General features: G+C 30.0%; 8 protein-coding genes across 8 annotated transcripts; 1 reads left to right on the top strand and 7 right to left on the bottom strand.

The window, feature by feature from the left end:
• Positions 1 to 60: 60 nt before the first annotated feature.
• Positions 61 to 2,661, bottom strand: MCM2 (MCM DNA helicase complex subunit MCM2; the record flags this gene model as incomplete). Its single annotated transcript, XM_011276061.1, has 1 exon — positions 61 to 2,661. One exon carries the CDS (start codon positions 2,659 to 2,661, stop codon positions 61 to 63), a length of 2,601 nt encoding a protein of 866 aa, XP_011274363.1.
• Positions 2,662 to 3,295: 634 nt separating this feature from the next.
• On the bottom strand, positions 3,296 to 3,907 carry BN7_3320 (uncharacterized protein; the record flags this gene model as incomplete). Its single annotated transcript, XM_011276060.1, has 1 exon — positions 3,296 to 3,907. One exon carries the CDS (start codon positions 3,905 to 3,907, stop codon positions 3,296 to 3,298), a length of 612 nt encoding a protein of 203 aa, XP_011274362.1.
• A 1,009-nt stretch (positions 3,908 to 4,916) lies between these two features.
• Positions 4,917 to 5,495, bottom strand: BN7_3319 (Cell wall protein; the record flags this gene model as incomplete). Its single annotated transcript, XM_011276059.1, has 1 exon — positions 4,917 to 5,495. One exon carries the CDS (start codon positions 5,493 to 5,495, stop codon positions 4,917 to 4,919), a length of 579 nt encoding a protein of 192 aa, XP_011274361.1.
• Positions 5,496 to 7,310: 1,815 nt separating this feature from the next.
• On the bottom strand, positions 7,311 to 7,856 carry BN7_3318 (cyclic pyranopterin monophosphate synthase; the record flags this gene model as incomplete). Its single annotated transcript, XM_011276058.1, has 1 exon — positions 7,311 to 7,856. One exon carries the CDS (start codon positions 7,854 to 7,856, stop codon positions 7,311 to 7,313), a length of 546 nt encoding a protein of 181 aa, XP_011274360.1.
• A 79-nt stretch (positions 7,857 to 7,935) lies between these two features.
• Positions 7,936 to 9,015, bottom strand: BN7_3317 (uncharacterized protein; the record flags this gene model as incomplete). The annotated part of the gene is made up of 1 exon (XM_011276057.1): positions 7,936 to 9,015. One exon carries the CDS (start codon positions 9,013 to 9,015, stop codon positions 7,936 to 7,938), a length of 1,080 nt encoding a protein of 359 aa, XP_011274359.1.
• Positions 9,016 to 9,419: 404 nt separating this feature from the next.
• Positions 9,420 to 10,379, bottom strand: BN7_3316 (opsin family protein; the record flags this gene model as incomplete). Its single annotated transcript, XM_011276056.1, has 1 exon — positions 9,420 to 10,379. One exon carries the CDS (start codon positions 10,377 to 10,379, stop codon positions 9,420 to 9,422), a length of 960 nt encoding a protein of 319 aa, XP_011274358.1.
• An 880-nt stretch (positions 10,380 to 11,259) lies between these two features.
• COA6 (Coa6p) lies at positions 11,260 to 11,574 on the bottom strand (the record flags this gene model as incomplete). Its single annotated transcript, XM_011276055.1, has 1 exon — positions 11,260 to 11,574. One exon carries the CDS (start codon positions 11,572 to 11,574, stop codon positions 11,260 to 11,262), a length of 315 nt encoding a protein of 104 aa, XP_011274357.1.
• Positions 11,575 to 11,990: 416 nt separating this feature from the next.
• Positions 11,991 to 14,252, top strand: GCN20 (putative AAA family ATPase GCN20; the record flags this gene model as incomplete). Its single annotated transcript, XM_011276054.1, has 1 exon — positions 11,991 to 14,252. One exon carries the CDS (start codon positions 11,991 to 11,993, stop codon positions 14,250 to 14,252), a length of 2,262 nt encoding a protein of 753 aa, XP_011274356.1.
• Positions 14,253 to 14,484: the final 232 nt, after the last annotated feature.

Raw genomic sequence — 14,484 nt, 5'->3', positions numbered from 1 at the left:
TGTGTGAAACACATAAAACAAATATTATACAGGAAATGAAATACCATAATATGTTCAAATTTATAATTTTTGACGTTCCAAATTATATTTTTGGAAACTTCTATTCAATTGTTTTTGAACACTTAATTTTTGTGCACCAACAAAACTATCAATACTAACTTTAATTGCACGATCAACATCCATTTGTGAAACAAATTCTGATAATCTCATTTTGGCAAATGCTTCAGCTGTTCTAATAACAGATTCTAAATGACGAACTGTAATTGGAAATGAACCTGTTGTTATACTTTCACGACGTAAATCACTATATAATCTTGCAATTTTATCATTATCAATTTGATGTAATTTTGGTTGAATTTTAGTTCTTGCATAATGAATATATTTCATTAAAAAATCTTGTGGAATTGGTGAAATTTCATTTTCTTTTTGTTTATTTAATTGTGAAATTTTATTTCTTCTTTGATTTTTCCTACTTGCATGAATTGGTGTATCTTGTTGTGTATCATTCATTTCTTCATCTTCTTCATCTTCATCAACTTCCTCATCTTCTTCATCATCAATAGATCTATTAGATCTAACATGTGAATCAATAACGAATCTTGCTAATCTTTCATCTGATGCTGCATTGACAACATCTTTAACAACACATAAAATATCAAAACGTGACAAAATAGGTTCTGTAAGATCAACATTTTGTGATAATGGTAATGTTGAATTATATTTACCACCATTAGGATTTGCAGCTGCAATAATGGCACATCTAGCCTGTAGAGATGTCACAATACCAGCTTTTGAAATAGAAATACTTTGTTGTTCCATAGCTTCATGAATAGATGTTCTATCTTGATCATTCATCTTATCAAATTCATCAATTAAACAAGTACCTTTATCTGCTAAAACTAATGCACCACCTTCTAAAGTCCATTCTTTAGTAATTGCATCTTTTCTAACTGATGCAGTTAACCCCACTGCAGAAGCACCTTGACCTGTAGCGAAAACTGCTCTTTGTGCAGTTTTTTCAACATATTTTAAAATTTGAGATTTTGCTGTACCTGGATCACCTAATAATAAAACATTAATATCACCTCTAATTGAATGTTTACCATTAACATTTTTAGGAACACCACCAAATAATGAACAAGCAATTGCAGTTTTAATATCTTTATGACCATAAATAGATGGTGCAACTGATGAAATGATTTTTTCAATAACACCACGTTCTCTTGATAATTTTCTAAATTCACGTTCTTCTTCTTCTGTCCAACTGAAAATATCTAAACCTTGATCAATTTCACCATTCATTGCTTTTTGTGCACCTTCTCTTCTTCTAACTGCGTTTGCTTCAATGATTGTAGCGAAAACTGGGAACCCATTTTTAACATTTAAATTACCATCAAATGAATTTTTATAAACACCTGTAACTTCAATTTCTTCACCTGGTTTAGCAACATCAACAAGATCCCATAATAAAATAACTTCTCTATGACGTGGTAATCTACCAGCTGGAACAGTACCTGGAGCTTCTTGTAAAGTAACTCTTTGATAATTTCTATATAATGTTTTCTCTGAATTCATTCTAAATGGACCTTTACTTTTACAATTTGAACAAAATGAAATTTTAACTTCTGAATTTGCATCTTGGAAAAATGGACCTAAAACAGAATTACATTTTAAACAATCAAATTTAACATATTTCAATTGTGGGAAGACACCTGTTCTTCTTGTGACAACACCTGAAACTCTAACAAGTGTATTTAAATTACCTTCTCTTAATTCTCTTAATGTAGAAACTGTTGGGAAATCTGAAATTCTAACATGAATTTCTGAATGAATTTGTGAATAATCTGGATAATGTAATTCTGTAGCTTCCATTGCAACAACATCGAAAATTTTCAACATTTCTTCTGGACAATAAGCTAAAAACATGGCCAAGATAGCTTTAGATTCAACTAAATGATTATAACTAACTTCTAAACTTTCACTATTGACTTCACCAAGTGTTCTAATTCTTGCACCATAAACAGATTTACCATTTTCATCAGTATATTCTAATAAGAATGATTTTAATTCTCTTCTAATAGTTCTTGAAACATTTGGTTGTGTAACCCATTCTGTTAAACTTTGTGCTTTAACATCAGCTAATGATTCTAATGTTAATTCTTCTTCTAAAGGATCGATATCACCATCATCACCCATATCTTGATCTTCATCATAAATATTACGTCTTCTTCTTCTAAATTGGGCATTTCTATCATCATCACCATCATCCAAGAATTCATGATTACCTTGTAAAAATTCATCTCTTCTATTCAATTGTCTTGTAACGGCATTATAATCACCAAGATCATTAGTATCAACAACATCATCATCAATATTATCACCTAAATCATAATGATCTTCTTCAGCATTTTCTCTATAATCACGTTCGAAATTATCCATTAAATCAACTCCATCTTCTTCATCTTCAATACGTTCATCAAAATCATCTAATTCTAATTCTCTTCTATCATCATCAGCATCATCAAATGGTAAAGCACCTGGGGAAGATGGTAATAAACCGCTTTGTCTTGGAGAGTTCCCACTTTGATGAGATGAAGCATAACCTGAATTCAAATCATCATCGTTATCACTTTCTGCTTGTCTCTTTCTTGATTGTGACATGGTTTAGGGTTTTAGGTATATGTTTGAATTGGTTTGGTTTGTGTTTGAATGGAGTTTGTAAATGAATAGTATGAAGAATCAAAAAAATGTAAATAGACAATTCACGACTAAATTTTATAAATTTTAAATCTTGTAACCAAAGTAAATTCAAAACAATTCTAATCAATTTACCGAATTAGGATACTTAATTAAACGCGTCTCGAGTTTTCCAATTTCTATTTTAAAATTTCGCGTTTTAAAATCTTATATACTCGCGACTTTTACCCGGTGTATCATGTATCTTATAGACTTCCTAATTAGGAAATGAAAGTGTAAGTAATGAAATCTAGGCCAGATCTTGTTCAGATCTACAATTAATCTTAGACATTAACAATTTATGAAATTATTTATTTACCCAAAAGAATTAAAATAAATTAAACAGAGCCCATTTCTGCTGAAGAATTATGAATGAATGATGACTGGTATTATATGAAATAAGCTTTGAAGAGCCTTTTTATCGTCTATAGTATGCAACTGGAAAATTATATAAATAAATGAGTTCGAAAGTTGAACTATATGCAAATGAATTAAATGAACGTGAACGAATTAACGAAATGATGAATTGGAATGATTGGCTGTGTTTTTAAGTGCTTGATTAGAAATAGACGTGTCTTCCTTGGTTAAAGATGAACTCTGGTAATTCAAAATCTTCAACAACAGTACCAGCACCACTATGAACTTTGAATTTAGCATTGTTGATGGAACCTTTACCATTACAAGCACTAGCACTTTTAGAATAAGTTAAATGAATTGTATAAAGACCTTCATTATCAGCAGCTGGACATAAAGTGAATATATCAATGTTGTTGAAATTCAAATATCCATTTTTAATGGAAAATGTATGTCTTTGAACTTCATCATCATGTTCAATTGAAGTTTCTGATTTAACATGTTTATCTGTAGATAATTTTAATTGACCAACTTGTGAAATAGTCAAGAGTTTTGTATCAACTTCAAATGAACCTTTGGAATTGAAATAAGCTGAAAACCAACTTTTCAAATCATATTGTGAATTTTGTGAAACTAATAGATTGTCTTCTTGAACCATAATTGAATTACCATTTAATGGATTGTATGGTAGCTCTAATGACATGGAAACTGATTTCCCATTAGACTTGTGTAGTTTTGGAGCTGCTAATGGAGCTGCTATTATAGTTGGTATAAGTTGAAGAACTAAGCAAAGAGTTATAAGTAACTTGTTGAACATTGTAATGTATAGTAATATGGTTGTTGTACCTGAATGTTATATGTTTAAGATTAAAGTTTCGAGTGAAGGTCTCAGATTCTTATATATATGAATCTCAAGATTTTTCAGCACCATTTCGACGTTTACTGGCATTACCCAAATTTAGCACATATATTGTTATCATGCACATAATTCTTTTTAGATCAGTAGAAACATAAACAAAAGAATGAAATTTCTTGAAAAAAGTTCGCTGATAATTTTGAGTCAAAAATAGACTTTTGCCGAAAATGTCATCATGCTGTTCGTTACGTTTTCGGCATATTTACGCATATTCACTAGAACAACTATATAGTTAGGTAACTCAAAATTTCAAGACCCTTTTGTTTACAAAAGAGTTGTGGTTAGATGACCATATACACAAGAGAAGTACAAAAGCACCACAGTGAAAGCCAGCCATATTTTTAACCCGTATGTTAAGAAGCTGATAACAAAATATATACTAATGCTGCTAACTTCTAACATCATTTTCCCATTGAAATTATAATGTTCAATTCGTACACAATTGTTTAATCCATGCCTTCCTTTGAATCTTTGGCTTTTCGGTGTAATGATATCTGCTTACCTTCTGTTGGGTATAAGGTAATTATATACTTAGTATCTGTTGATATGTAGCTCCCTAATACCCATGGATTTCAAAAAAAGAGTTATAATATTCATTCCCAGCTTATAGTTTCCGATCCAGTACTTTCGGATGGTGATCTTTCTAGTTAGATTTAGGTATCAAGTATGTGTGCTTTCACAAAAACTTAGATATAATTAATCTACTGAAGTCCAATATATTGTTTATTATGTTTCTAAAAGCTACAAGTGTGGTAAATTGAACATAAAAATAAGAAATATATTAAATAAAATTAGTTATAAAAATTCTAAAACAACAAGCTTTGGTATCATTATAAGCTTTTGTCAAGCGAGACGAAGAATGTAAAGTTTTAACGTAACAAAGAGAATAAAGAAAGATAATCTAATAAACTTAGATTAATAAAGCAGCAACAGCAGCTAAACCGGCACCTAAACCAATTTTAGCCATACCAGCAGCACCGTTATCAGTTTGAGTGTAGATTGGTGGAACAATTGATGATGAGGTGTTTGAAGTGTTGTTTGAAGCAGGTTTATCATCTGATTTTTTACCTGATGGAGAGAAATCTGAAACTGATTGACCTTCTTTTGAAATAGCCTTTAAAGCATAAGTAGTATCATCACCAACTGGTAAAGATAAACGGGAAGTTGAGTCACTGATAGTGAAACCTTGAGAATCATGGAAAGTTAAGTAACCATCTTTAATAGCGAAATCTGAATCTTTGCTGTCACCAACGATGAATTTACCATTGTTACTTGAGACGTATTTGTCACCAACTTTGAAGTGACCTTCATCATCAATAACACCTTCAACGTAATCTGAACCACCAACAGCTAAGATATCACCATCTTTGGTAATACCAGAGTTTTGATAAGCTGAACCTGAACGGATAACAAGTAAACCAAATGATTCTGAGTCAGCGACAACGTATGAAGCTAAAGCTAATAAAGAAGCGACGTTAATGAATTGCATTGTAAAATAAGTAAATTGAATTGAGCGAGTGAATATAATTCTTTGATTGAATTGATGATGAATTGAAATAAATGAATAAAGTTTTGAGAAATAAGGGAATCCTAAGCTCTTTATATAGTTTATATGAAATGGTTGGTGATCATCTCAATCGAGAAACAAACTTCTAAAGTTACACATTTTTTTATGCAGGACTCATAAATATAAACAAACAAATGCGTTTTGACTTACCTCAGGGCATCGAGGGTTTATTTTTGGTCTTCTCCTAACATTTATCATTCGTTTATATCGACAATTCTTCATCAGATCTACGTCATTTCTTTTTCTCAAAAGCTTTCTTTATGAAATTTTGGTCTTTTTCCCCAAGTTTCCCTAGAAACTTAAAATTTAAAGCTTGCACAGTTTTGCATATGAATGCCGTTTTGGCAAGTCATTCTTACCGAATCGGGGGTTTTTTTATGGGAATTTTGGTAAATTACCCACTGATTACACAAATGGCGAAATATATCACGTCTTAGACAAAATAATTAAGAACAAAGTTTGAACAATAGACAAGGATCTTGCTATAGTTGGTAATGAGTGTTACCGAATTGGTGACGTTATAAGCAGCTTGGTTCTTCTTTTGATAATATATATTCCTACAAGTCTGTCTTTGACTGTGTATATTAATAGCTATCCCCGACTCCCCAATCAGCTGGTATGTCTCAAGATTAACTTGAGTGATGGAAACATACGTATAATAACAAATTTTAGTTAAGCATGCAGGTAACCAGTTTGAATTTGATTATTTTGAATGCCATTTTGTAGCTGAATCTTGTGATATTTTGATTCTATTAATAATTTTGTGCATATGGCGTTAAAATTTAAAACCCCGTGCGCCGTTTTGAAAGGTGAAAGGTGACCCCTGAAAAAGAAAGTGTACGTTGGAGTGCTGGCTCTTGATTACTATTGAGTCTATAGTTATACAGATATAGCTGGTGCTATTGATCTATACAAACAGCTTTAGATAAAATTGACTTGAAGCTGTCGGTTTCAATTCAAATTTCAGATCTCTATTCATGATCAAGTAAATTGGCGTACGAATTTTCACAATTTTCACGATTTTCACTACGTTAGATCGAAAATCAGATATCAGAAGATGCCCTCTAAGAATACGCATTCATCTATATAAACAAAAGTAAACAATAACACGAAGAGTCATAGTAACCATAATATTATGTGCACTATTAAGTAAAACGTTTGATCTATATTCATGACGGTTGACCAATACTCGATAAAATTACCTTAGCGAATTTTTACGAATTGAATAACCACTGAGTCCTGACCAGCCAATTATTATTCAATCATGCTTGAACTTCGAAGTCTTTATTACACACTTTGACTCAGACACTTGAAGCTAAAACATCAATTAAAATTATAGCTTGCAATAGTTCTGAACAATAACATCTTGTAATTGGTGTTGGATTTCAGCCAGCCATGATTATTTAAAGTAATTTTGGAATTGATAGTAGTTACAAATTACAACACTTCATACATGATCGAGTGTACAATGTATTAAATATTATAATATGATCTGTTATTTATATTGAATCAGGGTGTTTTAACAGTTAAAGATCAAGAACTTCATCTACCCGCCCTTATACAATCACCAGCAGGTATCTTGATCACTTCCTAATTTGAAATCAGATTCACAATGGGTTAATTTTTAAGCAAGATACATTCATGTAAATCTTAGACAGGTATTAAACCAATTGTTTTCTTACTATTTTTGTACATAGAGCATAAAAACTATATTTAAAACAAAAACAAACAACACAACTAATTTATACTTTTCTCTAAATCAAAATCTTCCTTCCCTCCTGTTTTATTAACAACTTGAACATTTCCAATCTTCATATGTTTATCAACAGCTTTACACATATCATAAACATTCAACAATGCAATATTCACACCTGTTAAAGCTTCCATTTCAACACCTGTTTTACCTTCACATCTAACCACACTTTCAACTTTAATGGTGAATGGATCTTGAATCTCTAAAATAACTTCAGCTTTTGTTAATGATAATGGATGACATAAAATCACTAAATCTGAAGTTTTTTTAATAGCCATTATACCTGAAATTCTAGCTATACTTAGGACATCACCTTTTTTATTTGAATTTTCTTTAATTTGTTGGATTGGGAATTCATTGGAAAAGGTTATATAACCATGGGCTTTTGCTTGTCTTGTTGTGATTGATTTATTTGAAATATCAACCATTTTTGCTTCACCTTTAGAATTCACATGGGTTAATTTCTTTGTTGAATAAAATCTTATTGATTGTGTTCCAGAAAGGTTCATTATTAATGGATTAAATTCCATAGTTAATGGGCTAGTTTTTTTATCTATATTGGTTCGTTAGTTGTTTTTGTCAATTTAATTACTTGGTTTGCCTCAAAACTCATCCACCGATTAAAATCATTGGTCTATTAGCCATTTTTGGCAATTCATCTAACCCAGCATGTTTTTCCTTTTTATTTTTAACAGTTTTACCAATGACTTGTAATATTTCATCTTCATCAACATTAGATCTTATTAAATCTCTTAATGAAACTTCATCATTTCCAAAAAGACAAACTTTTAAATTCCCATCAGATGTTATTCTTAACCTTGTACAATCTTTACAAAAATCATCAGTCATTGAAGTTATAAAACCTAATTTACCTTTAAAGCCAGGGATTTGATAAGTTTTAGAAGTTTCACCATGTTTATGAGCAACTCTTTCAATTGTTGGATGAGTTTCTCTTATTAATTTAATAATATCTTGATAATTCATAACTTTTTCTAATTCCCATTTATTACCATCAAATGGCATATATTCAATAAATCTAACTTCTAATGGGTAAAATTGAGCTAATTTAACAAAATTCATAATTTCATCATCATTTAAACCTTTCACAACAACAATATTTAATTTAACTTTTGGTATACCTAGTTGTAATGCAGTTTCCAAGGATTTCATAACATTTTTTAAACCATTTCTTCTTGTTATAAGTGTAAATTTCCCTTCTACCAGTGTATCTAATGATAAATTTAATGAGGTTAACCCAGATTGAGCCAATTTAGGTAATTTCCTATGCAAAGCAATCCCATTTGAAGTGATACAAATTTCTTTTAAGCCTTCAATTTGATTCAATCTATCCATTATCTCCAAGATATCTTTCCTTACTGTTGGTTCACCACCAGTTAATCTAATTTTTTTAACACCTTGAGATACAAACATTTTAGCAATTTGAATGATTTCATCAGTGGATAAAATTTGTGAATCTGGTTGTAATGGTACCCCTTCCTCGGGCATACAATACATACATCTTAAATTACAACGTTCAGTGATTGATATTCTTAAATAATCATGTTTCCTATTGTAATTATCTGTAAGGAAATGAGATATAGGTTTAGCATTCTTAATAGCTGCCCAACGACGAGCGTTTGATTCTGATACCGTTCTCAACGATGTTGAATAGAGTCTTCTCAAGAACATTTTAGATCATCACCATCAACAATAAATTGAAAAACAGATCAATTAATGGTTCAATTTGAAATCAAATCAAAATTATTTCATTAGTAAAACAAAACTGATAACCAAAAGACCGGAACTCATGATTGTTCATATTCAAGATCCGACTTTCAATAAACGCCATAGTTAAGATAACCGGGACATATTTTCCACTTACAAAATCTATAAACTCTCATTTATTGATTATATTAATTATATATTAGTTATTAAGTATTAGTGTCAAGGACTGGATGTTCAGAGCATCATGAAAGGGCATAAAAAGTATCATTAGGGAATGGATATCATATCATCATAAAGTTAGCTATTGTTTTGTACCTGTGAAAAAAAAATTATTATAGGTTGAGAGTCTTGATTGAGCTTATTGGTTATTAAGCATTGGTGTTTGCTGGACGTTGAGTTTCCAATTGGCCAGCATCTTGATCTTCAGTTGGATTAACTTCAGTTTCACCAGATGCTCTTAATTCAGGTGTTTCAACTTGTTTTTCCAAATCATTATTACCATTATTAGTATTTGGTAAATTATTTGAATCAACAAATAAACCATTCTTACGTGAATCAAAAATTAAAGCATATGGGGTTAACCAAAACAAGACCAAGTCTAAAACACCATAGAAAACACCTTCTGAATCTGGTTGAATAACATTACCACCTTCACTTAACCCCCAATTAACTGGATATAAAATATAAACAATTATAAAGAATGGGATTAATAATTTTGATAACAAACTTTTTGAACCATTATTTGAATTGAATTGCTTTGTTGTAAAGACAATAATGGTGAAGATTTGAGCAGAAACACCAAATGTCCAATACCCCCATTTATAAGTTGATTTAATTAAAGAACCAATTAATAACCCTAAAACGAAAACTTCAGTTGATGCAATAGTTAAAAATAATTTATTAAAAATTTGGAAAAAATCAGCAGATGTCAAGATATTTTGAGATAATAAATTAAATTCAAATTGATAAAATAATAAAGGAAATGATAAAAACCAACCAATATATCTTGCATAAAAAATTTGTCTTACATTATCATCAATTTCAATATGATTAAATTCAGTTTCAACACCAGTCCAACCTAAATTTGAAGCTAATGTATAATAAGTATAAGCCAAGATGGCACTAATACCTAATGGAGCAACATGAGCTAAAGATTTATACTTGGAATCTGAATTTTTGGATCTATTATAAATAATATAAAATCCTGCATGAATTAATGAATTTAATCCAAAGATTGAAAAAACAGTCCAAAACCAATCTGATCCATGATCAGTTATACCAATTCCTAAGTTTGCAGGATTGATTTCAACAGCTTGATTACCGGCCATAATTATAATTTGATTGTGTTAACTCTTATTGTTTGTTTAATGATGAGAAAGAAGTTATCAGAATCAATGGAATTGAAAGGTCAAATCCATTTCTTTATATACATTTTCCAAGGGTTCAGTGGAATCCTTGTTTTGTATAAACATTCTAGAGAATTTTGAATTATGAATTATGAATTATGAATTACAAATTACACACATATTTTGATTCATTAATTGCAAGTTTTAAACGGGATCATCGGTATGTACCTTTTGACCATACTATTCAAACCTTATGACAAATTAGTTTTTTGTAATATGATTTGTAATTCAATGGCTTAATTGATGATCAAGATCTTTAATAATTACCTAAATGGGTGTTTACAAATCAGGTAATTCTTTCAATGATTAGTATAGAAGTTCGTAGACTAATAACATTGTTAACCCTGGCGCTATGAATGGTATACGAATATCATGGCTTCTGATTTCAAGGGATATATTGATCATCGGTGGGAAATCAGGCTGATTGAAAACACGGCTAGATCTTTTCAAAATCATGTCACAATTGAATCATATCATATCGGAAAGTACGGTATCCTCAAATTATCCCATTGTGACATTTTGTGACACTTGTTTCCATTATTTCTAGAATAATTAGTGTCAATTTACGCTTTCGGATTTGAATCCGTATAGTACTAAAGTTCAAAGCCCTACAATTCAGTTGAAAACTAATAAAATGTATATGAATAGAATAGAAACTATGTACAAGTTGTGGATCTGATCAAACGACAATACCATCCAATGAGCATCCAAGATCCAAGTATGGTGTAATTATAACGTGTTTTGAATAAATAACTTTTAAAACTTGTGATTTTGTATATGATCAACAAGATGATCAAAAAACTTAATTTTTCGATATAGGAAATGGTAATTGTTCACCACCTCTTTCTTCCATTTCTTTTAAGAACGCAGCTCTTTTGAAATCTACCACTCTTTTCTCTTTGAAATATTTCACCCAACTTTTAGCACAGTTTTGTTCATAATTAACTTCTTCTTTGGAACAATTTTTCTTTATAGTATCTGCATGTTTATCTTCTAAAGCATTAATAACATTGTTTTTATCCAAACATTCGAAGAAGATATCTCTACTGTCCCAACACTGTTCTCTCTTGTTTCTACTAGGAGGTGTGTACTCTTTGTTGCCACCAAATAAACCCATGTTGATGATCTTGTTGAAGTTGAAGTTGTTAAAGTTGTTAATGGTTTCTGGTTAAATTCATTTTTTTTATAAATTTCTTTGGTGCAAATCGCTAACAAAATTGATTATCAATTATTTGATTTTCAGACTGTTTAACCACAATTTAAACTGGATAACAACAAAACATGGTAATAACCACCCTCTATACCATATATATTTCAATCCAACATCTAAGAGTATTCTTGATCTAGTAAAAAACCAGTTGATTGGTAGTATCTATATAGTTTCTAATTCTCTGCTTAGTCAGGAATTACAAAGCAAAAAAGTTCGCGAATTTAAAAAAAGTCTTCAAAATTATACCAATACATGAGAAACTATGAGAAACATCTTTGACACTGATCATACTCTCAATTCAACATTTGGTAAAGCATTTCACAATGTCAAATATAGGTCTCAAGATCCGTCAAGCGGCTCCTTCTATTGACCCAATCGTCGCGGATTACGCTGTGGGTTATATTAACCATGTTGAACATTCAACCACAGATTCTGTTTTATCTCAACAATTAGATATTGATCAAGAAATTTCATTTATTAGTGATTTATTGAAAAATGCTGGTGGTGATGATTTGAAAATTAGTAAATTAGCTGATGAATTAAACATCAAATTAAGTGAAGAATTGAAACAAAATCAATCTAAATTAGAATTAACTGGTGATACTTCAAAGAGATTATTAGATATTAATTTATTGAAAAATCATGCAAATAAAAGAAATATTAATTCAAGTTTAGCCTTATTAGGTGTTACAAAAGATATTGAACATAATGGTAGACATATTGAATCTAAAGTTGATAAGAAAAAATTAGAAAAAGCTGAAAAAAAAATTGCTGCAAAAGTTGCTAAAAGAAATAATCAATTTGTTAAATATGAAGCTTCAAAATTAATTAATGAATCTGAATCTCAAGAAGATTATGATCAATTCTTCCTTAAGATCAATCCTATTGAATTTGGTTCCGGTGCTGGTAAATCAAAAGATATTCATATTGATACTTTTGATCTTTATGTTGGTGATGGTCAAAGAATCTTGGCTGATGCTCAATTAACTTTATCTTATGGTCATAGATATGGTTTAGTTGGTCAAAATGGTATTGGTAAATCTACTCTATTAAAAGCATTATCAAGAAGAGAATTAAACGTTCCAAAACATATTACAATTTTACATGTTGAACAAGAAATTACTGGTAGTGAAATTACCGCGTTACAATCTGTCTTAGATGCAGATGTTTGGAGAAAACAATTATTATCTGAAGAAAAAAAACATAATGAACGTATTGCAGAAATTGAAACTTTAAGAAAAGAATTTGATGAAGATAGTTTAGAAGTTAAAAAATTAGATAATGAACGTGATGATTTAGAATTACATTTACAAGAAATTGCTGAAAAATTATATGAAATGGAATCTGATAAAGCTGAATCAAGAGCCGCATCAATTCTTTATGGTTTAGGTTTCACTAAGGAATCTCAACAAAATCCAACAAATTCATTTTCTGGTGGTTGGAGAATGAGATTAAGTTTAGCAAGAGCTTTATTCTGTAAACCTGATTTATTATTATTAGATGAACCTTCAAATAACTTGGATGTTCCTTCTATTACTTATTTAGCAAATTACTTACAAACTTATGAATCTACAGTACTTGTTGTTTCACATGATCGTTCATTCTTAAATGAAGTTGCTACAGATATTATTCATCAACATTCAGAAAGATTAGATTATTATAGAGGTGCTGATTTTGATAATTTCTATTCAACAAGAGAAGAAAGACGTAAAAATGAATTACGTGAATATGAAAATCAAATGGCTTATAGACAACATTTACAAACTTTTATTGATAAATTTAGATATAATGCTGCTAAATCTTCAGAAGCTCAATCCCGTATTAAAAAATTAGAAAAACTACCAGTTTTAGAACCTCCTGAACAAGAAAAACAAATTACTTTTAAATTCCCTGATCCTGATGGAATTTCACCACCAATTGTTACAATGAAAGATGTTTCATTTGGTTATAATCCAAATGATTTATTATTGAAAAATGTTGATTTAGATATTCAATTAGATTCTCGTATTGCACTTGTAGGTGCAAATGGTTGTGGTAAATCAACATTATTAAAAATTATTATGGAAAGAATTCAACCATTGGATGGTCATGTTTCCAAAAATCCAAGATTAAGAATTGCTTATTTTGCTCAACATCATGTTGATTCAATGGATTTAACAACATCTGCTGTTGATTGGTTATCAAAAACTTTCCCAGGTAAAACTGATGAAGAATATAGACGTCATTTAGGTTCTTTTGGTATCACTGGTACTTTAGGTTTACAAAGAATGCAATTATTATCAGGTGGTCAAAAATCAAGAGTTGCATTTGCTTCATTATGTTTAAATAATCCTCATATCTTAATTTTAGATGAACCTTCAAATCATTTAGATACTTCAGGTTTAGATGCCCTTGCTGATGCTTTGAAAAATTTTAAAGGTGGTGTCTTAATGGTTAGTCATGATGTTAGTGTTATTAATCAAGTTTGTAATGAAATATGGGTTAGTGAAAGAGGTAGTGTTAAGAAATTTAATGGTACTATTTATGATTATAAGAAATATATTTTGGCTGCTGCTGATGCTTCAGGTGTTGTTAAAAAACATTGATCTCAATTCATATTGTGTTTTGCAAATAATATAAAATATATTTATTATATATTTGATCGGTTGTAGTTGTTTCAAAATCTTTTATAATACTACAAGTAAAATTTTAAATAAGATAGCATTTTATTCATATATCTAAAACTAGATAATTGAAGCTATACGAAAGAAAATATAACAAAACATTAATGAATTGTCAATATAGAAGGACGAATTAAAACTTTGACTTTTTTTGTAA

The sequence above is a fragment of the Wickerhamomyces ciferrii genome, contig 00089 (assembly GCF_000313485.1).
Source record: "Wickerhamomyces ciferrii WGS project CAIF00000000 data, strain NRRL Y-1031 F-60-10, contig 00089, whole genome shotgun sequence".
Lineage (NCBI taxonomy): Eukaryota > Fungi > Ascomycota > Saccharomycetes > Phaffomycetales > Wickerhamomycetaceae > Hansenula > Hansenula ciferrii.
The sequence above is the reverse complement of the archived record's forward strand: the minus strand, read 5'-3'. Positions and strand labels throughout refer to the sequence as shown.